Source organism: Cheilinus undulatus, linkage group 13 (assembly GCF_018320785.1).
Source record: "Cheilinus undulatus linkage group 13, ASM1832078v1, whole genome shotgun sequence".
Taxonomy (NCBI): Eukaryota; Metazoa; Chordata; class Actinopteri; order Labriformes; family Labridae; genus Cheilinus; species Cheilinus undulatus.
In genome coordinates, this window is record NC_054877.1 from 32,622,488 (window position 1) to 32,645,948 (window position 23,461).

At 38.6% G+C, this 23,461-nt stretch overlaps 2 protein-coding genes across 4 annotated transcripts in view; one reads left to right on the plus strand and one right to left on the minus strand.

Annotated features, from left to right (window-relative positions):
• Positions 1 to 4,410: 4,410 nt before the first annotated feature.
• On the plus strand, positions 4,411 to 6,816 carry gadd45aa (growth arrest and DNA-damage-inducible, alpha, a). Its single transcript, XM_041802433.1, has 4 exons — positions 4,411 to 4,596; positions 5,175 to 5,276; positions 5,455 to 5,680; positions 5,947 to 6,816. Exons 1-4 carry the CDS (start codon positions 4,547 to 4,549, stop codon positions 6,058 to 6,060), a joined length of 492 nt encoding a protein of 163 aa, XP_041658367.1. The 5' UTR covers positions 4,411 to 4,546; the 3' UTR covers positions 6,061 to 6,816.
• Positions 6,817 to 17,054: 10,238 nt separating this feature from the next.
• gng12a (guanine nucleotide binding protein (G protein), gamma 12a) overlaps positions 17,055 to 23,461 on the minus strand; it is a 46,044-nt gene continuing 39,637 nt past the window's right edge. For all 3 annotated transcript variants that reach the window (XM_041803783.1, XM_041803785.1, XM_041803784.1), the window contains 2 exons: positions 21,823 to 21,930; positions 17,055 to 19,405 (listed from right to left, as the gene is read on the minus strand). In XM_041803783.1, coding sequence (XP_041659717.1) covers positions 19,280 to 19,405; positions 21,823 to 21,915 — 219 coding nt within the window. In that variant the 5' untranslated portion in view covers positions 21,916 to 21,930 and the 3' untranslated portion in view covers positions 17,055 to 19,279. The remainder of the gene's footprint in view (positions 19,406 to 21,822; positions 21,931 to 23,461) is intronic.

Consider the following 23,461-nt stretch of genomic DNA (forward strand, 5'->3'; position numbering starts at 1 on the left):
TTATTTTAAACCTTTCTATCAATTTGAGAATAATGCACAAAGTTGAATTTTCCTAACCTTGCAAAGCAGATGGATACACCCGTTTCCTTGTTTCTCACTGGCGAATCCATCTTGCAAAGCTCCGGTCTGAACCGCTTGGGCCCGGTTAGAAAGTGACAGGACCAATCAGCAACGAGGGGCAGTACTTTCAGGCGCAGCAGAGTTGTGACGTAAATGAGCAGCAGCAAGAGCTGGTGCAGTCATGGAGGAAGAGATTAGCGTGGATGCTGCTAAAGCGCCAGTTTTGTCAGAACTTGAGGACATTTCGCCGTTAAAAGAAGAACAAAGATCATTCCAAATTTTACACCGTCAATTTTGCCATTAGAATTATCAAATAATCCTCTTATTATCAGACACATTTACATTACATGTGTTAACAATTACACCATACCTCTGGAACAGAGCTGCCCTCACTACACTCCTGTAATGAGGCGATCAAAGTCTCAAATGCAAATCCAGCGCCTCAGAGTCTTGCTTACGTTTAACCTCCACTGTTCACTGCTCCAAACTGGATTGTTTTTCTGAGAATCAGCAGTCTAACAGACACTTGCTGTATGAAAGCAAACAAAGGATAACAAGTGTCTTAGATGGTGACTTTGTTTTGACCAGGGGGTACCGGTGGCCTTAGCGGGGAGTTTGTGCACCCCATGCAGAGAGGCCATTGTCCTCAAAGCAGGCAGCCCTGGTTTTTGAATTTGACCTCTGACATATCTCTCTCATAAAGGCGAAAGCATAACAAAAGATCATAAAACACTTTCTAAGACTCCAAACTTCTAATAAAAGATGCAAATAAAGCACACTGTAGTCAGGGAAATACTCTCACAATGTAATCTTTGAAATGTATATAAAATGATAAAGTAAAACATGCAACCATGCTGGGTTTTTTTTGTTTTGTTTTTTTTTAGGAAAATGGGACATCTTTGTAAGATATGCTTTTAGTCCCAGTGAAAATAACTTAGTATAAAGTAAGGGAATGTGTTTGCTAAATATTCCATGCACTGATTACACTCAAAAACAAGATTAAAGAAATGGCTTATGTTTGTGGTTGATCCAGGACTAAATGCTGGCTTTACTATGTAGATGTGAGTGTTGCAGTGCTGCCACCTACATATGCTGTTTTTTGTTTTGTTTTTTTTTACTTTAGTTCAATTTTTTTCTTTTCCCTGTAGACTACTAATTTTGTGGCATATAATGAGTTGCATATTATTGGGTTGAGGAATAACTTCTTTGACTCAACTTCACTAAACCACCTTTTTTGTTATATTTCTGTAGGGCACAAGTATCGTGTGTTTTATTCAAGATCTACAACTAGCCTAGCTGCTGTGAACAGGGCAGCCGACAACTACAGAAAGACCAAGTGACTGCTGGGAAAGACAGCTGACAGGAGAGAACAGACCCCGCAGGAGCTGGCATGGGTTAACTACCCATGTAGCTGACCTATGCCAGCAGGGGCATAGCTAGGGATTTTGGACCCCCAGCAAGAATTTACTCAGGGCCCCTTGAACCAGTGAGACAAACAACATATGTTGAGTCTTTTTTACAAAGATCTATGCATTTTCATGTATTTTTGAAACATAATTTCACCATTTGTGAACAACATTTTTACTGTGGTTGAATTAAATTTACTTGCAATATTTCGCAGCCCCGTACTATATCATTTGGACATTTTTAAGGGAGGAGCAGAATTGTATTTTACTCTATTTTATGCGGATTTCAGTCTGTTGATCGATTTATTAAGTCTAGTGATACTTACCCCTGCTCAAGGCAAAGAGCCAAATTGCTGAAAAATGCATTTGCAAGAGCCACAATCTAATTGGTGAAAAGTGGCAATTAAGATAGGTTAAAGGTAGCAAAAATGGGCTAAAAGTGGCAAACACTAAGAGAAAAAGTGGCAAAAATGGGAAGAAAAAGTGGCATAAATGGGCAGAAAGTTGCAGGGGGGGGGGCAAAAAATGAGTTAACGGTGACAAAAATGGTCCCAAAGTGGCAAAAATGTGGCAAAAAAATGAGTGAAAAGTAACTAATCTGGGCAAAAATCAGAAAAAAAGATGGGAAAAATGGGCAAATAGTGGCCTTTAATTGCAGAAGGTAGCTTAAATAGGCAAGAAGTGGTAAAAAAAAAAAAAAGGGGGCAAAACATTGCAAAAAGCAGGATAAAAGTGTCAAAAATGGACAAGAAGTGACAAAAAGAAGTGGCAAAAATGACCTAAAAGCAGCAAACACTGGAAGAAAAATGGCAAAAAAGGGCAGAAAGTGTCAATAACGGGTGGCAAGTGACCAAAAAATGAGTTAAAGGGGGCAAAAATGGTCCCAATGTGGTAAAAAATGAGTGGAAAGTGACTTAAATGGGCAATGCCATGACTAATTAATACAACAGCTGCTATTTATACATAATTCAGGATTGATTGGAAAATAAGCATCTGTTTTAATGTATGCATTGCAGTTTGAAAAAGTCATAAAACAATAAGATATAGTTGTAAAATATACTGTAGATAAGATGCAGAATGGATGAAAGCATCAATAAAAGGAATTTATCAAATTTGCCCACTTTTGGCTAATGGTAAAACTGACAGCTGCTACACTGCTGTGTATTTTTAGTATGCAGCCAACACTGCAACCACAAAGGGGCAGCATAACATCCAAAAACTTCCCATGTCATCCACAGCATGGCTGCTTCTCATTTACCAGTGTTGTTTTCAATTTATGATGTTAATTTAAGCTTACATTACATGTCTGAATGCAAATAAAATGTTTTTTACTCATTATTGAATGATATAATAACGAGGACAGTTTTGCTGAGTTGCAGTTCTGGTGCTGTCGTCCACGTTCAATGAAAACTTCAAATTGTGCCTATGAAAAATAGGCTATATGAAAACTGAGCCATTCATTGAAGGGGATCTGACAAAAGTATCTTATTATTGCTTAGAAATAATGCTATAAAAAATTGCTACACCTTAAAGGAAATTATTTGTTTGCCAATACCCTACAGCAAACACAGGTCTATTATAGATTATTTAAAAAGGCTAACTGTTGGTCCCCTGTGGATAATCAGAGACAAATCTGTTTTGTTTCGTTTGCTTTTTTTTGCCTAGGCCTCAAATTTTGAGTGCTGAAGCTCTGATCAATCACCCCAAGTGCATTTTTGAAGGCTTTAATTTTTTTTTTTTAAATCATGTTTCTCTTTCTCTCTCCTGTTTCCAGCCACACTGAATACAAGGCAAATTATCTTCTCTTAAAGTTAAAGTGAAAGAGCTTAATATTAAACAGTTTCCCATGTATTTAAGTCATCTGTGACCTTTCATGGATTACCCCAACTGGAACTTAATATTTCCTGAGAAAAGACTAAAGTTCTCATACATTGATCATTTATTATCATGTTCACTTTTTCAGCACTTTCAGCACTGTAATGGTTACTTTATTCCTGGTCAGCCATAAGCCACCCTCTGTATTGCTATATGTTGGTCTTTGTATAATATTGTACTGTTTATGTTGTTTGATCTCTGTGTGTTGTCTGATTTTGTGTACATATTTTATTATTCATTATGTACATGCTTGATGCACACTTTTGCATGTATACCATCAACCTGCCGGGGACTACAGTAAGCCTTTGGCTACAATCTGGCATATAACAAGTCCATAATGTGTACTGTCCCTATGAAATCTTCTCTTAAAAATGTTCATTAAGTTTTGACACAGAGCCAAGCTGGGATAAATCAGGTGTGTAAAAAGCAGATTGGTTTCCATGGCCAGACAGTGCATCTCGCGCCAGTCCTTTGCATCTCGCGCGCCGTTTCGGTAGGCTTTCTCATACTACACGCTACAACAAAAGCCAATCAGAGGACGGCGTTACCCGGAAGCGTCCCGTTGCTATGCAGTTGTCCTGAAACCTGCCCCCCTGTCCTGTCCAGCACCGAGGGTGAGTTCTGTTACAACTGATGAATTCTGAACTTTTATTTTATGTTCTTTGTCAACCTTGATATCTTAACTTCAAGACAGAATATTCAAGATTAATTTACATTCGCTTGAACTAACAAAAAAATCTAGTAGTTGTTTTCTTTATGGAAGGTTTAGTAACATCCGAAGACTATCTGTAAATTCAGCTATAACTTAAAGATGTGCAAACGTTGCCTGAGCATTTTAAAGGTGAGTAGAAGTAGTAGAGGATTTAGTTTTTTCTTACTGAAGTGGAAAAGCCTGAGTCAAGTCTGCAGCTGCAGTTGTATTTGGTAGTATCTGGTTAGTAACCGACACGCCTGTTGCTGTCTTTCTCCAATCCCTTGTGAGAACACACCCGAAACATTTGCGTATGACCAATGATCACAGCCATGCAAATGTCCTCCTGACTCGCATTGTCCCGGCCGGTTTTAATGTGAAGTTACCAGATGTATCTCTTCAGTAGCAGCACTGTGGACTACAGAGATACAAGTGTGTTTAGTCGAGAAGATACCGGTATAATTCGCCAAGAGCTGCCTAACTTTTTTCTGCTCTGACGGGAGATTTGGATTACATGTTCAACATGACATTTGAAGAACTAAGTGGGGATTACTCTCAAGAAAGGTAAATAACACAGTAAATGACTATTTTATAGTGTTTATTCTCGAGCAGTCTCTGCATGCGGTTCAGGTGTGGAGTTGTTGCGCTGATAGTCACTGCCATATGTCTGTGTGCAGCAACAATACATGCATTAAATCGACTATTGCATGATGGAAATGGTCGTTTAAGTTTTAGCTGATGTTTTAAGCCCACTTTGCAGCTTGAGAGAAATTTAGAGTATTTATTCCGGCAGTATTGATCGACTAACAGCTCTGCTAAGACTCAAGATGGTCGCGAGAAACTTTTTAATGAACGTTTAAAAGCTCTACTGGTTAAAAGGTGACAATACTTACTGAAACTTGACATAACAGTCTCGAATAGCTCTATCTCATTTTTCCTATCTATCTGTATAGATAAAAAATGATTTAAAATTGGGTTTTTGAGCGTGTCGAACCTGGCTTCTACACGGTTTACTCGACGCCTAGGCTAGCTTACAGACAGGCTAACGTTAGCATAAAAAAATACACCGTTTCGGGTTTTTTCTTTCGTGTAACAGTTGTAATAAAGATATTAATGTGCTATAATTTGTCTGTGTTTTGTAGAATGGATTCAGTGGCGAAAGCTTTGGAGGAAGTTCTCACCTCGGCGTTACCTCAGGGCTGCATTACAGTCGGAGTCTATGAGGCTGCAAAGTCTCTTAATGTGTAAGTACAAAGTGATCCCAAAAAACCCTGAATTATTGACCTACTGACAGCACCCAGACATGCTAACACATCTCCTTTCACTGAACTGCACTCTTCATCCACTTACATCCATGTAAATATATGAAAAGCTCTGTTTAAACATTTATAAACTTAAGTATTTTTATCCTTTCCTCCTCAGAGATCCTGATAATGTGGTTCTTTGCATCCTCGCCACAGATGACGAAGACGTCAAAGATGTGGCCCTGCAGATCCACTTCACTCTCATTCAGGCTTTCTGCTGCGAGAATGACATCAACATCCTGAGAGTCAACAACACCCGGCGCCTGGCTGAAATACTGGGTGGAGGAAGCAGTGGAAAACAGAGCGGAGGAGAACCTATGGACCTTCACTGTGTCCTTGTCACAGTAAGCATCTTTTTTATCATTAATAAATGAATCATACCTGCATTTTCCTATACATTTTGTGATTTTATGCAAGATGTTGCATGTGAGTGAAACTGCAATTCAAGTAGAACTTGCCTGTACTTGTTTTGTGCATTTGATAAACATGTAGATAACTCCTCCCTCTTTTGACTTCTTTTGAATTTAATTATGCTTCACTCTCATGTCTGCACACTCAAGGGTGCACATCAGATGCATGTTATAATGTGTTATCTTTCTTATATTTCCAGAGCCCACACTCTACATCATGGAAGGACCCTGCTTTGAGCAAAGTGAACGGATTTTGCAGAGAGAGCCGCTGCATGGACCAATGGGTTCCTATCATCAATCTGCCTGAACGATGAACTTAAAACTGCAACTGGACTCTTATCTGCACAGGAGAAGTGGTGTGAACCCTGATGGACACATTACCACCCAGAGATCAAATTCCAAAGCACTGCTTATGGGGAAAGAAGAAAAAAATGGAGGATAAAAAAAGCCTGCTGTCTACATGAGTTCTATTTAAAAGAGTAAAAAAAGGAGCAGGAGGACAGATTTCCACCTCGGACAGGACTGTTTGGAGTTGCATCTGTTTGTTGGCATACAAGATCAGAGGGCGAAGCACTTGTTCACCCTGAGGTGGAAATTTAAAAAAAGCATATGTGTGTGCTTTTTTATGTGAAGCCGGACACTGTACAGACAGATTGTATCATGTGTGTTTGGTGAAGCCTCTGTGACGAGTCAGGAAAGCAGAGAGAGACCAGAAAACAGACCTGTTGAGTGGACCAAGGCCTCGGCCTCTCTCTGCAGAAACAAAGCACTTGTTATAACACTGGACCTTTTTGCAATTTCACCTATATGATTTCAGTTGTTAATGTTGATGTTACTATTGTCGTAATTTAAAAAGGGAAGGGCTACACATCCAGTGGAGACATTCTGTGTGTTAACTGTTTTTTACGCCAGCTGTTTTTGCCACAAGTAAAATAATTCATTTGTTACAATTTAAGTTATTTCTAATGATATTTAAGTGTATTTATGTTTCATTTTTCTACCTAAACTATTTGAATTTTTGCAGAATCTGAATTCTTATGTATTGCTGTCAATAAAAAGTATTTTATGGAGCCAGAACTGCATGTTTCTCCTCTTTTATTTCTGGAAATTTTAAGCAAAAGCCGAGCTGAATTCTGACCTGTAGCAGCTGCAGTTGAAAAGAGGAGTCACGTGTGGATCACAGGGGTCATGTCGGCCTCTGTGGCCTCAGTGCCCACTCTGAGCGAACAGAACAATAATCCTCTGCTTTGGTCAGCAGGACCATGTTCATTCATGCAAACGGGTTTTCCTTTTCACCAATTCACAGTGATTTGTTTGACAGTTTGCCTTTACCAGGTGATTTCCTAAAGTTGCATGACAAAAATATTAATTCTGCAGAGGCTTGTCTTTTTATTAATGTAGTGCATTACACAGAATACACCTGGTTAGAAGAATTGTGTGTTTATCATTGATGTATGCTGTGTTTATCTTGCTACCTCTGCCCTCAATACCAGAGTATGTTGGTGGTGTAGATTACAGAAAAGCACATGACCAGAGCTGCTTGGAAACTGCTGTAAAGAAGGCAATGGCATGCAATCAGTTGTGCAAGCCGGTCTGAACTGCTTCCTCCACTCCCCTTGCTCCTTTCCTTTTCCAACACAGTCCAACTCCCACACAAACACACACACAGGTGATCTCTCTCTCTGGAGTTGAATGTCAGTGACGTAAGTGGGTTTTTGTAAGGCGGGCAATCCCCGCTGAAATCGCATAGTCATGATCACGAGGAGAGAGACTGCAGAGGCTGTCCTCAAGTTGCACAATCAAGTTGTCCCCTCGTGAGAGAGATCATATGACACAGTTTGATAGGGCTGAATTAAAATGCTTTATTAAATCTGGCAAAGCTGTGGGGGTGATTGCACAATGTGCTTCTTTCATTTTACTCTGCTAATAGAAGTAGAATTTTTACTCTATTGTTGCATTGGCACATTTTTCCATTGCATAAGTTTTCCTCTGGCTCTTTTGATTTACCTGTCTGTCAGATGGATAGATAGTTACACACACACACACACATATATGTATATATACATATATATATATTTACATATATAAAAGGGCTGTCAGTATTGATGCATTAATCAAGATGATATTAAGGACCGTAACTAGGGCATTCATTTTTTTTTATATCATGTTATATTGTTACTTGAAGCCATAGTGATGTGAAACAAGTACACTACTGTTCGAAAATATCACATTTCACTTTTAAAACTCTCAGACAGCTCAGTGGAAATGTCAAAAGTCATCTGTACCTTGTTTTAGTGATGAAAAGAGGGAAACCATTTATTTTTTGTCTGCTCTTTGCTTTTCCTTTTCTTATTTAGTGCTTAGTAATGCACACTGTGCTATATTATTTTGTTTGACAGTGCTGAATAGTTACAAATAAAGGAACTTCAAATTGTGAAATGAAATATAAGTCGCATCACATCACATTAGCCTTTAATGCAAACAACATGGACTTCAACTCATGCTCATTACAGAATGTGTTGGGGAGTTTTGTCTATTAACTCAACATTTAGTTAAAGACTGTTTGGGTAACTTTTGGTCAGTGTTAATTTTGCCGCCCCCTGTGGACAAAGCGTTTCTTCTCTTGTACTACAATAAGCAGCGGTGTGTCTGTCTGTCCGTGTCGATTTGCACGCCATACCGTTGCTCCAATTGTCATTGATACCTCTCAGAAGACTTCTTAGGTGTACTGGTTCGAAACTGGTGCCATTATCCTGGTGCCAATATCATAAGTATGCACAGATTCTCAATAAAAATCTAAAATTGCTGCGCCTTTTTCTTCAGTATGCCCTCCTACCGTCCCCCATTACATCACTTTCCCCTGTATAACACATACCCTGACTCGGCCACAATATGTTGTTCACTCTACACCACGCTCATGGTCCTGTTTTTTTCTTTGAAATGGAGAGAGAAGGTGACAGAGCTAGAAAACAATTGGACTTTGTTGAAACACGCCCACAAAAAAAAAAAAAACACATTTTACACACCTGGGTATGATGATACACCTGCTTCACAATCCCTGATTCAAATAAGCTCTCTTTAAAGCACTTCTCCATGCTTATTTTAATCAGGATAATACAGGAGATGTGTCACACGTTGATGTTATAAATCACAGTTCATTTGCTTTTTTATTTGTTGGATGTAGTTGGCAGTGCTGTGTCAACATGTATGAATATGTGTCTGTCTCTGTGCAGCCAGATGTTGAGATGCTTTTTGAAAGCTCTACAATAAAGTGCATGCTCTAAAAGCTTGTAAATAAGTCAAAAGGCACAGCTTTAACGCTCCTCTTATTGTGTTGTAGGCCAATCACTAAAATACACAGTGGTGCACAGAGGGACTGAGCCATTATGCAGTCCTTTGGGGAATAAAACACCCCTTTCCATGCAAACTGGCCTTATTGCCTTAAGCAACTAATGACTAGGTTGTCAACAGCACGAGGTCAATAGGGCAAAGATTGATCTACTGTCTGTGAGAACTGATTGAAGTGCGCAGCAGTTTTGTGGCGCACAAATTTCTCAGAGATTAGGAAACAATTCCACCTCTGTATGACTTTAAAAGAAATGAGGATATGTGATGTGTAATTAGACACATTGTCCATTATACTGAATATCTAACACGGATTGTCAGGGATCCAGCGGGAGCAGACAGGAGAGGGATTAAGAAATAGTCCCCCGCAGTGCTCTAGTCTCTGCTAATTTGAAAGGGGTCTGGCTGCAGGCTGCAGCTCTCAGATGGCCCTCTTACTCAGCCGCTACTGGTAGACACCACTGCTGTCATGAGGGGACAGACGGAAAATGCTGGCACAACATATTTCCTATTTAAGAACTAGATATCTGAACATAGGCTCACTCTAGCTACATAACCTTTAACTGTAAAACTAAAACTATTGTAGCTAAGCTAGCTACATAGTTTTCTTTCATTCATAAGCTAACATAGCTCAATAGCTTTAGCTACAAAACTAAAGCAACTGTAGCTATGCTAGCTTAGTAGTTGACTTTAATATGTAGGCTAACATAGCTACTTTAGCTTTGGCTATGAAAACTAAAGCAATTGTAACTATGCTAGCTTCGTGGTTAATTGTAAGTCAACATAGTTATGTTAGCTTTAGCTTCAAAACTTAAGCTATTGTAGCTATGCTAGCTTCGTGGTTAACTTTAATACATAAGCTAACATAGATATGTTGGCCATAGCTACAAAACCAAAGCTACTGTAGCCATGCTAGCCTTGTAGTTGACGTTAATATTCAAGCTATCATTAGCTTTAGCAATTGTACATGACGACAGCGGTGTCTGAAAGCATTGGTCTGCAAACTGGGCACCTCAGAGAGGTGGTCAGCTACCAGACTGGCTAAAGTCAAGGTTATGGCACAGTTGTGATATTTGTTTCTTTAATGGTGAAGTGATGGAAAATGTAATAATCAGTTGTTTGTGCAGGTTTCTCGGACTTCCTCCCATCAGGGTTTTCGGCCATTAAAATCTACGATATAGAAATACAGAAATCTTCAGTCTTAAGGCTGACAGTGTCTTTCGCTTCTGTAGTTCATGTATAGAGGCAGCAGCTTCAATTTCAGTCTGTTTCATAACCAGCTGTAAATTCCCAGGAGCTTTAAAGTGCAGTTGGTAGTGGATTATGTTGCATTTTGTGAATAGTTTAATTATGTTTTCTGCCTTTTTTGAGTGTAATATGTTACTGAATTTTTTTGACCATAAATGGAAAAGAAGCTGCTTATTTTGAAGTTACACGGCGATCTAAGTAAACACTTCCATGTGGACTTCGCAAGACAGGAGTCTGACTCTTTACACTAAACAGAGCTGACATTTCTGACATTTTCCCATAAAGGGTGTGAAATTCTACCTTTGGTTTATGTGTAAACCATGACCAGTGGACTTAGTGGCATCATCTGCTGACATATGACTAAATTTTATATTTATATCACATGCTCATTTTCCAGCTGTTACTTTTACAGCTTTATTTAGGTTGAAGAACCTAAAAGTTGTGTTGATTTGAAGACCCCTGTGGAGAATTGAGCCCTGGCTGATCGTGTCTTGTATATGTGTAGGTTGTGCTTTTGGACAAGGGCAAAGTATGTGTAATTTACAGCTCTACCTCTAAAGCAGGATTCTAAAATGGCACACTAAATATTGCCATGTTTTAATGTGCTGATCAATTTAACAAGTAACACACATGCAGTGCTAATGAAGTCTTCAGAAGTGATGAATTAACGATAGTTCAGATAACCTACATTAAAAATACAGCCAGTTTCAGAGTGGCAGAAACCTGAAGTGCTCTCCTGCCCTACAAAAGGCTCCTCGCTGTGCTTTCAGCCGGCACTGTGTGAAAGGTTGAGTGGTGTGTGACCGTGGGGCGTGGCTTTAACTGATGTAATGTGGCATTGCTGTGATCGCAGGGAAAAGGTTATTTTAAGACCACAGTGATGGAGAGTTGATGTAAGTGTCACAACTACACTTTGGCTCTCCGGTGAAGCTGGTCCTAAAAAGGGATGAAGTATGCATACCTGTCTGAAGTGTGTTATGTGTGTCAGAGTTCAGGTGCTGTGTTATCTATATGTGACTAAAATAGAGCAAGAGCTGGACATCTGAAAAGTCAGTGCACTTTGAATTGTTCTATGTAAAGAAACGTGTAGCATGTTGTATAACCACAGTCAGTGTACAGAAATGACTTATACTCCCTCATTGTGCCAAAGATTGAGAGCAAACATAAATCAATGCAGTGAACTCAGTGCAGAGTGAAAGTAAACTTCAGGTAAAGATAACAGAATAGTGCAATCCATAGAAATCCACCATAAGATGGAGGAGTATAAGAGTTTCATAATCAGGATGTCGAACCTTCAACTGAACAAAATGTAGCTTTAAAACAATGTGGAAATACATTTTTAAAACATTGTAAAGTGGAATATTCCTTTAAATTAGCTTCTTTTAACTTCCAAAAAGCTGATTTATAGTTCTACAATATCCTCTTCCTAAAAGAATAACACCAAGGAGGAAGCACAACACTCATACACGTCACAATACCTTCATAAATAAAGCTTTGCATCAGAAAAGCTGAATAAACTAGAAATATGATTCATGATTCAAGATCAGAGGTGATGTTGAAATTGTATGTTATGATACACAGAGTGACAGTTTTGTTGCGGGACAGACACGTCTGTATGCATAGCTCAGTGCGTAGTGCATGGTAAACTAGAAATATCAACTGGAGTTTAAACACAGGCCCCTTAAAAAACCAGTGACTGAGCCCTCAACAGTTTGATTTAATGATGATGTCAGTGCATGTGTGTTGGATCAGTAGCGCTGATGGTAGCATTCTTGCTAGCAGTTACCAAAAGTTGGATTCTAAAGAGTGTCAAGCTATAATTGGGTTCTGATGTGGAAATTATAAAATCACACCATATTTTAACTTTTTTCTATCACTTATTTACCCATTTTGAAGATTATTATGCCACTTTCACACCTTTAAGCCATTTTTTACCACTTTAACCCAATTTTTGCCTCTTTTATTGAAAATTTAACTTTTTAATTTCAACTTCTACCAACTTCTAACCATTTATTGCCACTTTTTTGCCACTTTTAACCCAGTTTCCCTCCTTTTGGCCACTCTTAACTCATTTTTATTACTTATTGTCACTTTTAAACTTTTTTTTTTTTTTGCCATTTTTATCCATTTTTATCATGTTTTCTCTACCTCCTGCCGCTTGAAACCTGTTTTGACCGAGTTATGCCACTCTTAGCACTTTTTTTTTGCCACTTTTCAGCCTTTTCTTGTTTTTGCCTATTTTAACCCCTTTAATGCCACTCTAAACTCACTTTTGCAACTGTTTGTCACTTTTAACCTATTATTGCCACTCTTTTACCACTTTTAATCCAGTTTTCCCTCCTTTGCTACTTCTAACTCATTTTTTTCCACTTACTGCTGGTTTTTGTCTTTTTGCCACTTTTACCATCTTTTGCTTCTTTATGTCTCTTTAACCCCTTTATTGCCGCTTGTAAGATAATTTTTGGAATTATTTTGCCATTTTTAACCTATTTTTACCCCTTCTGCAACTTGTAACCCATTGTTGCCACTCTTTTATTACTTTTAACCTAGTTTTGCCACCTTTGTCAACTTTTGCCAGTTTTTTCTTTGACATTGATTTGGCAAGTGTATTAGTTTAATGTGCCCATCCACATTGTTAAGTTCACACATTAAAGGTAATTCCGTTTTAAGAGAAGGGGTATACATTTTGGGGGGGGGAAAGCTATATTGTACTAAAGCAATAAAATTCTTTTTTTTTTTTTTTTGGTTTGTTTGTTTTAATAAGCGTGGTTATTATTCAGTTTAAAATAAAATATGGATACCTCAGCTCGTGAAATTCGGTTGGCAAAAAAGTGTCAAAACTGGGTTTAAAGTGGCAAAATAGAAGTAAAAATGGTTTAAAACTGGCAAAGAAGTGGTGGACAAGGGTTAAATGTGGCAATAGGTGTCAAACATGAATTAAAAGTGGCAAAAAAATGCTAAAAATGGGTTTAAAGCGGCAAATAAAACTGGATCAAAAAGTGTCAATGATGGTCTTAAAGTAGCAAAAAGGCTTTAAGTGACAAAATAGTTGTAAAAAGGGAGTAAGGAGACAAAACGTGGTGAAATAGGATAAAAGGAGGCAAAATGGGCTGCAAGTTGCAATAGGTGACAAAATATGTTTAACCCCTTAAAGGCTGACTACTCAGATAATTGCCAGATAATTACCATTTTCTAGAATTAAGATGTCTATTTATCATTCTGCTGAAATCCCCAGTTACTGGATATGTCAGTCACTGACTACCTGGTACTCTTACAACTCTTACAACAATCCCTGCTTGTTTAAAGTGTTAATGTGGCTCACAACAAATTACATCTCTGACATGATTTGAAACTATGTTGCTGCTATTCTTGGTCAGGTCTCCCTTGAAAAATCTCAATGGGACTAACCTGGTTAAATAAAGGTTTGTGACATATGAATGATAACTGCTCTGGTCTGTCTGGGGCTCACTAACTGTCTGTCCTTTGATTAAAAAAAAAAAAAAAAAGAAGTTAATTTATGCACTTTTTTCTACAAATTCTAAACGGTTTTCCCAAGCACAACTCCTTTACTACTCTTCTTTTGAATTGTATCTCTGTCTTTATTATTTTTTTACTCGCTAAGGCCCTTTGAATGACCTTTAAACCAGTTTATGAGTAAATTGTACTTTGAACTCAACACCGGCTCTGTGGTGATTCTTTTAATCCATTAATGGGAATGCTTTGTGTGTTTTCATAATCAGCTGAGCCAACCAGAGGAGCGGAGGTGCCACTGCAGTCCACTCCACTCCCTCCACCCTCCTCTTCCTCTCCCCCTCATCAGCACATTCCTGCACACTGACACTGGAACTGCCGGGACACATTTTCACAGAGGGGCACATGGTCGGTGAGCCAACCAACACTGTGATTCTCACATTGCTGCACAATGACAAACTGGGATTACTGGGGAGGTATTACTCTGGTGGGAGGCGAGCTTCAGGCGTTAAGGGGCAGTCATGCTTACAGAGAATACCCAGACGGACTGTAACATATCCGTGCATTACTGAAATACCTCTGCAGAGGTCTTTACTTGTAACGTTTCACTTTGCTGTGTGGTACGGAAGCCCTAGGAGGGCACTCATTGGTACATTTTCCAGTTACTCTAAAGTTAATTTTTGTGTTTTCTCAAGATCTGGAGAAAAAGATTCTTTATCAAGAGAAAAACTAGCGGTTATTTTGAGTTGTGTAAGTCCAAATTTCCCAGTCTTTATTTATTTGTATGGTGCCAATTTATTATGCAAGACACTTACAATTATTCAAGACACTTTACAAATATGGCAGGACTAGACTGTACTGTATATTATTTATAAAGATAGACCCAGCATGAATCCACCATGAGCACTAAGCAACATTTGGTATGGGGATAAATGGATGGAGGAAAATGTGAAGAAGAACATTCTGATATTAGCATTAGCAGCTAAGATGATAAAGACTGAAGAGGAATGATTCTTGGACTGACCATATATTCTAGATTCATCTCATACTAAAGATGCTCATCTATGCACTCAGTAATTGGTTGAGGCTTCTTTCATGAAAATTACTGCATCAATGCTACGTGGCATGGAGGCGATCAGTCTGTGGCACTGCTGGGTTGTTATGAAGCCCAGGTTGCATTGATAGCAGCTTCAGCTCGTCTGTATCATTTTCTTCCTGACAACAGCTCTGAGATTGTCTATGGGGTTCAGGTCAGACCAGTTGGCTGGCCAATCAAGCACAGTAATACCATGGTCAGCAAACCAGCTTCTGGTAGTTTTGGCTTCACTGTAGGCAGGTGCCAAGTCCTGCTGGAAAAGGAAATCAGTATCTACATAAAGCCTCTCAGCAGATGGAAGAATGAAGTGCTCTAAAATGTCCTGGTAGATGGCTAACAGTGTTGACTCTGGATTTGATAAAGACCAGTGGACCAACAACAGCAGATGGCATGGCACCTCAAACCATCACTGACTGTGGAAACGTCACATTGGACTTCAAATACCTTGGAATTTCTGCCTCCATGATAATCCCCCCGACTGGGACTTTGGTTTTCAAATGAAATTCTAAATTAAGTTTCATCTGAAAACAGGACTTTGGACCACCGAGCAACAGTCCAGGACATTTTCTTCTTAGTCCAGGTGAGAAGCTTATGACATCTGTGGTTCAAGATTGGCTCGACACTAGGAACTTGACAATTAGTTCATTTCCTGGACCCATCTGTGAGTCATGACTGGTTGTGGATCTTCTTTGTGAAGTTCCTCTGAGTTTTTGAATGTTTTGTGTGAAAGTCCTCTGAAGGCTGAGCTGATACCTGTTGCTTGTGAACCTCGTTTTTTTTTTTTTAATTTTATAACCACACTTTTCCAGTCAACTTTCCATGAATATGCTTCGATACATAACTCTGAGGACAGCCTGTCCTTTCAGTGGTGACCTTCTGTGGCTTACCCTCCTCAATAAGGGTGTTAATGATTGTCTTCTGGACAAGAGCCAAGTCAGCAGTCTTCCCCATGATTGTGGTTGTGTGTACTGAACCAGAGTGAGAGAATGAAGGATCAGGAAACCTTTGCAAATCTGACTTTTCCACAATATTCTAATGTTTTGAGATAGTGGATTGTTGCTGTTCTGCTGTAATCGTCAAGATTAAGACAAAAAAAAAGTCTTGAAATGTTTCGGTTTTGAATATATATTGAAATTAAACTTTCTGAAGTAAATCATGGGGGGAAAATGAACTGTTACTTGATAGTCTAATGTTTTGAGATGCACCTGTATACCGTAGAAGTGGATTTAAGAACAGAGATTCTTTCTCTTTTAGCTCATAAACACTGTGGTTGACTAAGATCTGCTTTTTTGTTATAGTCAAATAAGGTTCTACTTTATTATAAATTTTTTTCTCAAATTTTATTTCAACTTATTCCTGATATTCTGACTTTATTCTTGAAGTGCACAGCACAATTTTCTCCCTTCCCCCCTGGCCCTGATCTTCCTCCATATATCCCAAACTGTTTCCAAAATTGAATTTTATTGTTTTGATTATTTTGTATGATGTGCCCTCTTAATAAACTTTCATGAGATAACACTGGTTACATATTGCCCTTATACATATAAAGATTTATGATTGACAATATTAAATCTCATCCTAATCCTCCAACTGGGTTTTGGTTGTCTAGCACCTGCTGGTTATCATACATTTTTTCACACGCAATGAAATGGGAAAAAAACAACTATTTATATTTTAGGAGGTAAAAGACAATGAATAGTAGGTGGCAGTTTATGCCATCATTGTCCAGTTTGACTATGAGAGCTGTAACACTCAAAGCAGTATTTCTGCAGTTGATACAATAACCGATGAGGAGTGTTATTCCTCCCTGATCTTCTCATTGTGTGCAGGAAAATTCTGAAAAAGCTGTTTATGCAGCAGCTGGTGAGAAACAAGGTCAGAGATCCGAGTGGCCACCATCTGAGAAAGAAAACAGGCTTCCCAAAAATAGTTTCTCTTCTCTTCAAGAGCGGAAATCAGGGTTTGGTCCTTTCTATCTTTAGCTCTGTTGTGCTCTCTGGTTTCTGACAGACATTTTGAGAGGCCCGAGGTCTCTCCCATCCCCACTGAGATATAAATACACCACTAATGAGAGGAAATGGACACAGAGCTCTCCATCTGCACAATAAAAGAGCACAATCAGGAAAGGACAGCACTGGTGGAGTTCAACTGTTCTGACTGTGCAGCACAACACATCTTTATTGAGATATTAGTACAGTATTGCACTGTAGGAATGCTTCACTTTATTAATCTTAGTTAAGTCTTCATACAAAGGTTGGTATATTAATAAAGACATTTATCAAAATGCAGATTCAGACAGTTAAATTAATCCATCAACGGTGCAATAAGGCAGTTACAGAATGGACAGAGATCTTGGCATGGCAGTGGTAATCCAAACTTTTCCTTATATTAAGAGGCAAACAGGAATGATTTATTGCAAGTAAGAGCGACACAATCATAAAAATACAACTGGATAATAACACCAGATCTGATTTGAAGACCTGAACGTACCCTTTGGAGAAGGCAACAATACCAAAAAGCAGAGCACCAGGTAAGTGAAACACGATAAACACGTTTGCTAGTGACACAAAGACAAAAAACAGATGGCACAATATCGTTACAGATCATTTTCATCCCACAGATAGAAGCATTTAGTAGAAACTCTTTAACTTTAAAGAAAATACTCCCAGTAAGAGTGTTCTTCTGGACACAAGGCAGACAGAAGTAAGGCTTAAGAGTGTAAGAAAGTTTATGCTATCTAGACATTTTTTTTTAAATTTCACAAAAGCAGAAGTTCCCCCAGGGAATCACGACATGAAGGACACATTAGACTGAAGACTGACATAAATGTTACACTTGAAAAGAAAAAAAAGTGAGTCTGTGAATGTTTTTTTATCACTAATGCACACTGCCATTTGCAGTTCTAACACTTGTGGCAAAACCACTTCTAGACTTGAACTTAGTGCACATTCTTCCCACTAAGACACTTGTGATTGGCAAGAAGGCGTTGCTCACAGTGTTGTGTAACACTTGCCAGTGTGCCGTCAGCATCCTAAAAATAAAGTACCAGAGAGTATTTTCAGAGGGAATTTTTATAAAAAGTCTCATTCAGGTGCAATTTAGATATTTTAAAAATGCTGCATCAATAGTTTGGCTTGGTCCCAGGGTTTTCATTGCACAGTGTTGCACTACAAAGTCAGCTGACTCTTTCAGTACAAAAAAAAAACAAAACATCTCTACATATCTGTGATAAAGCATGTCAGCTGTGTGTTTTGCATGCACCTGTTAAAGCTCCTGTGAGAAGAATTTTATTTGGTTACAAAACAGAGTGAAACTAATGTTTATGCCTCTTTATGATCTACAAAAGTGAGCAAGAGCATCGGCAACAAGTCTGATGATTATCTGTAGAGATATTTGTGATGTCTAAATTGCTGGCAGGGGGTAGGCATCAGTCAAATAGAGTATGGGCATGCTAACAAAATAGCATTTTGTTTCAAGTTTTTGTGTTAAAAGAATGCAGGCTGAAATTTTTTTTGTCAGAAAACATGACTTACAAGTTCTGCAATTCAGCAAAGAGATAAAAGGTAACACTTGGTCCACATGGGGCGCCCTAATCACCACAAACTCACAGGAGCTTTAAGAATCACAGGACTGTGGTCATTTTAGAAAAAAAGGCTTAAAACTGAGAAGAGATTATTTTGTATTAAAGGCTTTAAGATCTAACGATGATTCCTTAGATCAGCTGACAAACAACACTTTACTATGGTAATCATACTGCACATACCACACAGGGAAACAATGGCTTTAAAGCGCATGTGGATTGTCATGAATGTGGGTTACAGAATACTTTAAGTGTCTAAATTTAACACCAAATTTAAGGACAATACTGCGCTTATCAAAGACAGACGTTTAAGAATCCAAAATTCAATGACCTTAACTGCAGAAAAGTCTGTTAAATACTGATGGGAATAAAATATGGTACCATTAATATTGTTCTTATGACTAATAAACTTTAAAGGAACTTTTGTTGCATGAATACACTTTAGAGACTATAACAGTCACAGCCTGATGGAGAGGAGACTGTTTACACAGTAAGGAGTAATCCAGAACTTCCCAAAAAAATGCATCTGAAGCAAACACAAAGCCTGCAGCCAAAGTCCTGCTAGTGGTCAGAGTTTCAACTTATCAGAGAAGAGGCTTATGGCGCATTCTTATCTAGATCTAATATTCCAAAAATTTTGTTTGAATTGCATGAATAGAACAGGTGAACACATGGTAATGACATGATCACAGTCCACCCCTCACTCTTATCCCAACAAAAAGAATACAGCAACATTAATTAGCAAAAAAAAAAAAAAAAAAAAAGACAAATACATATAGGCTAAAGGCATCCACTACAATATAGTGCAGGGTTTTTTGTCCTTGAAGGGATTGTCTGAGGCAGGGATGCCCATGAGGAGAGGGTCATTTCTGGCGTGTTCGCTGCAGTAGTTCATAAGGTCTGCAGAGGCTTTTGATACCTGCAGAGAAGAAGAAGCACACATTCAGTGACAATTTGATACACAAACTTTTGAGTAAACTGCTTTAAAGCAAATCTGCAGGGTTATTTAAAGACTGTTTTATTCCCAACTTCTTGGTAGGAGCTGGAGAAAAGGGGTTCAAGTTTGCTGCTTCCTGTTCTTGCAGTTAATAACAGAAAACCCCAAATTTTCTGAACGGAGACATCTACATCCGGCTTTTTTTTTTTTTTTTTTTTTTAATTGTGGTTGATTTTAGAGCTGCAAAATTTGGGCAAAATGATATCCTGGTTTATTTAGATCAATAATGAGATCAAGATGATTAATCACGATTGATTTTAAATTTAAAGGATATTTTTTCCAACGCTTATTTTCAATTTTGAAAACCTCCAAATCCGCTACCAAACTTTTTCCAAGACTAGACAGAGACAAAAATTCTGCTGTGGCATTTTGGTCCCCAACATCTGCTCTAATATTTTGCCAGATATTACTCAGCTTTGGCCCTATAATACAACAACTGCACTACTGTTAGGTTACATAACGTACCGGTATGTACTTAAAGTAGACTTAGCAAGTAGGGAATCTTAAAGAACGGAGTTACAGATGTTGTATTGGGGGAGGTGGGGTGTACAAAGACAATAGGGCCAATTTTGGGCCAAAGATTTTATGTGGGCTTTGTCTGCTCTGAGGTTGTCATAGGTTTGCATATATTCACCTAGTGACAAATGTGTTGGGCCTGTTTTATTGTGATTTTATCAGTGAAAATAACTGAAGTTGACACTAATCTTTGACAGCAGTTTGTCATGTTTTTATATCCGTGTTGGTCCTGGGGAGAGGCTCACCATTTTTTATGATACAAGTAGGGAATGTCCCAATGACAAAGGTTGGGAACCGCTGTTTTATGGTGTGTGAGGCTTCAGTGTCGAACTTACCACTGCCCCACTGTGCAGCCTTATGTGGGCCACAGACTACAATTGTCGGCCTGAATCCCTCCTGCAGACCAAAGTCTGCAGAGGCCCAGTTATCAGTTGGTTCTTAAGATTATCTTGCCAGATTATCCTGTGGTGTATGGTGTGTAAAGACTGATTTTTTCCCTTTCTCTACCTGATCAGAGGCGCTTTAACTCAAGATTGAAAATATGAAACATGTCCAATGTTTACAACCAAAAATCATTTTGTGTGTGGTGAGCGCTGAGAAGAGCTGAGCAGACACAAGCAGAACTGTTACGTGGAAAGGAGCAATAGCCAATCAAGGAGAAAGTAAAGTGATAATACAGCCATGACAACAATAGCAATTGTGAAGCATAAATTTAGATGGACATCAGTAATGGAGGAGCAACTTGTTGATTTGTTGTTTAACGTGTACTGTTAAAAAATACTGCAGAAAAGTTAAGTAGCTGGACCAACATTGCAAAAGCAATGAACTTAGCAGGTAGTTAACAGCTAGCCATATTAGCTTCAACACTTCAAAGTCTCATTTGGATCTCATGACATTTGGTGTTTTGAGAGGCAAAACCAGGCCGACACTCAGACCTTATTTGTCATGCATTAGCTCTGAATGAGAGCAGCCAATTATAAACCTAATCTTGCAAAGCAGATGGATATGCCCATTTCCTTGTTTCTCACTGGCAAATCCAATCTTGCAAAGCTCCCATCTGAACCATTTTGGCCCAGTTAGAAAGTGACAGGACCAATCAGCGACGAGGGGCAGTACTTTCAGGTGCAGGGTCGTGATGTAAGCAAGCAGCAACAAGAGGCCGGTGCAATAATGACATAAGACATTAGCGTGGATGCTGCTAAAGCACCAGTTTAATCAGAACCTGACAACATTTCTTAATTAAAAGCAGAACAAAGAACAGCACTGAGTTGTTTTCTTTTCAAAAACAACAAAAGTTGTGTACTGACACGTCTACAGTCGCCATGATTCATGTTATGAAAGTCGAGGAGTTTAGGTAGGGGCTCACCTTGGTAGCGACTACATCACGTGTTTTGTTGCTCTAATTGGCCCGTAAAGATGTGACAGACAGAACGTTCATCCAATCACCCTCTGAGTTTTTTTTTTTTTTCAAAGGCTCTGCCCTTTCCCAAACACCCTCTATAGAAGGTTTTCCAGATGGATGTGTGAAACAAACCATCTGGCATGTCAGATTATCATATACCCACAGTATATGATAGATATATATGAGTTTTATCCTTTTAAAGGTGAATTCTATTTACACAATTCCTCTCATAAGTCCAGTTTAATATGTGTGTATTTATGATATTAGGTGATAATGCAGAATAAGGTCTTGGTTGGAGAGGAGCAGATAACTGGAGCAGGGATTTAAGTCTGTTGACTTATTATGTTGGATTTTGTGCAGGCTGAGACAAAGACAATACATGTAAGTTGTTTGGACTGCCTGGTTTATTATTGCACTTTACCTTTATCCTCTCGATGCTCGCCTCTATTCTCAGTTGCTGCACCGTCCGCCGGGCATGGGCGATGTTATTGGAGCTGTGGGGCTTCGCTGACATCCTGGGCAATGCACACTGCAATAAAGAACAACAAAAAAAAAACAGTTGTAATAACTCGGAGAAGAATGGGACGTTCTGCGTGCAGCTGGTTTTGCATATTGAGCAAAGACGTAATGAGGCTTTAAACACAAATGTAGTTTGATGCAAATATTTGTTTCCTGCTAACAGAGGTATAGGGACGATTTAAAAAGACCCCAGCCTTTGGTCAGCAGAGTTCATGAGTGAGGGTGCTGTGTACAGATTCAGTACTGAAACCATTTCAATAAAAGGTACTGCAGGTGAGAGTAAACATACAGCTGTTGTTTTTCTAAGGATCAACGACTCCTCTGCCAAACTTCCTCTTCCTCTACGAGGTTCCAAAAAATTACATCATCAAAAAAATCTCTTTATCAGCAAGTAAACACGTCTCTGAGGCACACCTGCACATGCAAATACTTTTATTAGTTTTTGCAAAACAGTAAAAAGCTGGATGTTTCTAAATTTTTCCTGTAGTTTTGAAGGCTTCAGGGTGGTGCAGAGCCACCGCTCCCAGACATGACACAATAACAGCACATAGTTTCACTGTGGAAAAACTGTGTGCTTGGCTGATAGGTGCTTAACTACAACAATGGCTGAAATTCTGACACTGCAGGATATCTATATTTCAGCAAAAAGCTGCAGCAATGTAAAGATTTCCCTGTAAAAACATGTCTGAGAGGCTGATGTGTGGGAGTAAAGTAGTGATTCCTCTTCCTGTTAATCATTTACAGTCTGGATGGGAACAAGCCTGGACACATCCTTCATTCAGTCCATGAGAGAGCTCTGGCTCCACTGCTCCCTCCTGAGCTCATACTTCCTTTTACTGCCGTTTGTCTGTTTTTGTCACACAAACACATTTCCTTTTTTTGTGTTTTGCAAATTTCTCAGAAATGAAAGGGAAGTTTCTGAAACAGTTTATCAGAATATTTATTGTCTAATTAACAAGAAATGCCTCAGTAGGTTCAATGTTGTTGTTTTTTGTCAACATTTAGTTCCATTTAATGTCTAACACAAACACTATTAAGTTCACTGATGAGTCATGTGTTTACAGTGAGGAGAAATAAATCCATACACAATTACTGTAAATAAAAAAGGAGATATAGAAGAGTAATAAAGACAAAAACAGGACATTTTCCAATGAGGTCATGATAAAAGTGTGAAGCTTAGATCTTTTTACAATGTTAGACTGCATAAAACTAAAAACACAGTAATTAAAATGAGATAAACAGAAAACTGCTCATTCCCTGGATAGAACAATTCATGATGATTGCTTACAATGTTAGTGGTGAAAAGTGGCAAAAAAGGTCAAAAAGTGGCAAAAAAGTGGCAGAAATAGGCCAAAAGGGGCAAGGTGGGTATGAAATGGCAAAAACTGTGTGGAAAGTGAAAAAATGGGGATAAAAAGTTGCAAAAAAAAAGGGCAGGAAGTGGCAAAGATGGATGAGAGGTTACCATAAATGAGTAACAGGTGGCAAAAATAGTTTAAAAAAAAACCCAGCAAAAACATGGAATAAATGAGTGTAAAAGT

Bases quoted from the DNA above. Each gene is read 5' to 3' on its own strand.
- gadd45aa (XM_041802433.1), top strand. From the start codon at position 4,547: ATGTTCAACATGACATTTGAAGAACTAAGTGGGGATTACTCTCAAGAA. The intron at 4,597-5,174 runs GTAAATAACACA...TGTGTTTTGTAG, and splicing joins GGGGATTACTCTCAAGAAAG to AATGGATTCAGTGGCGAAAG. The intron at 5,277-5,454 runs GTAAGTACAAAG...TTTCCTCCTCAG, and splicing joins GCTGCAAAGTCTCTTAATGT to AGATCCTGATAATGTGGTTC.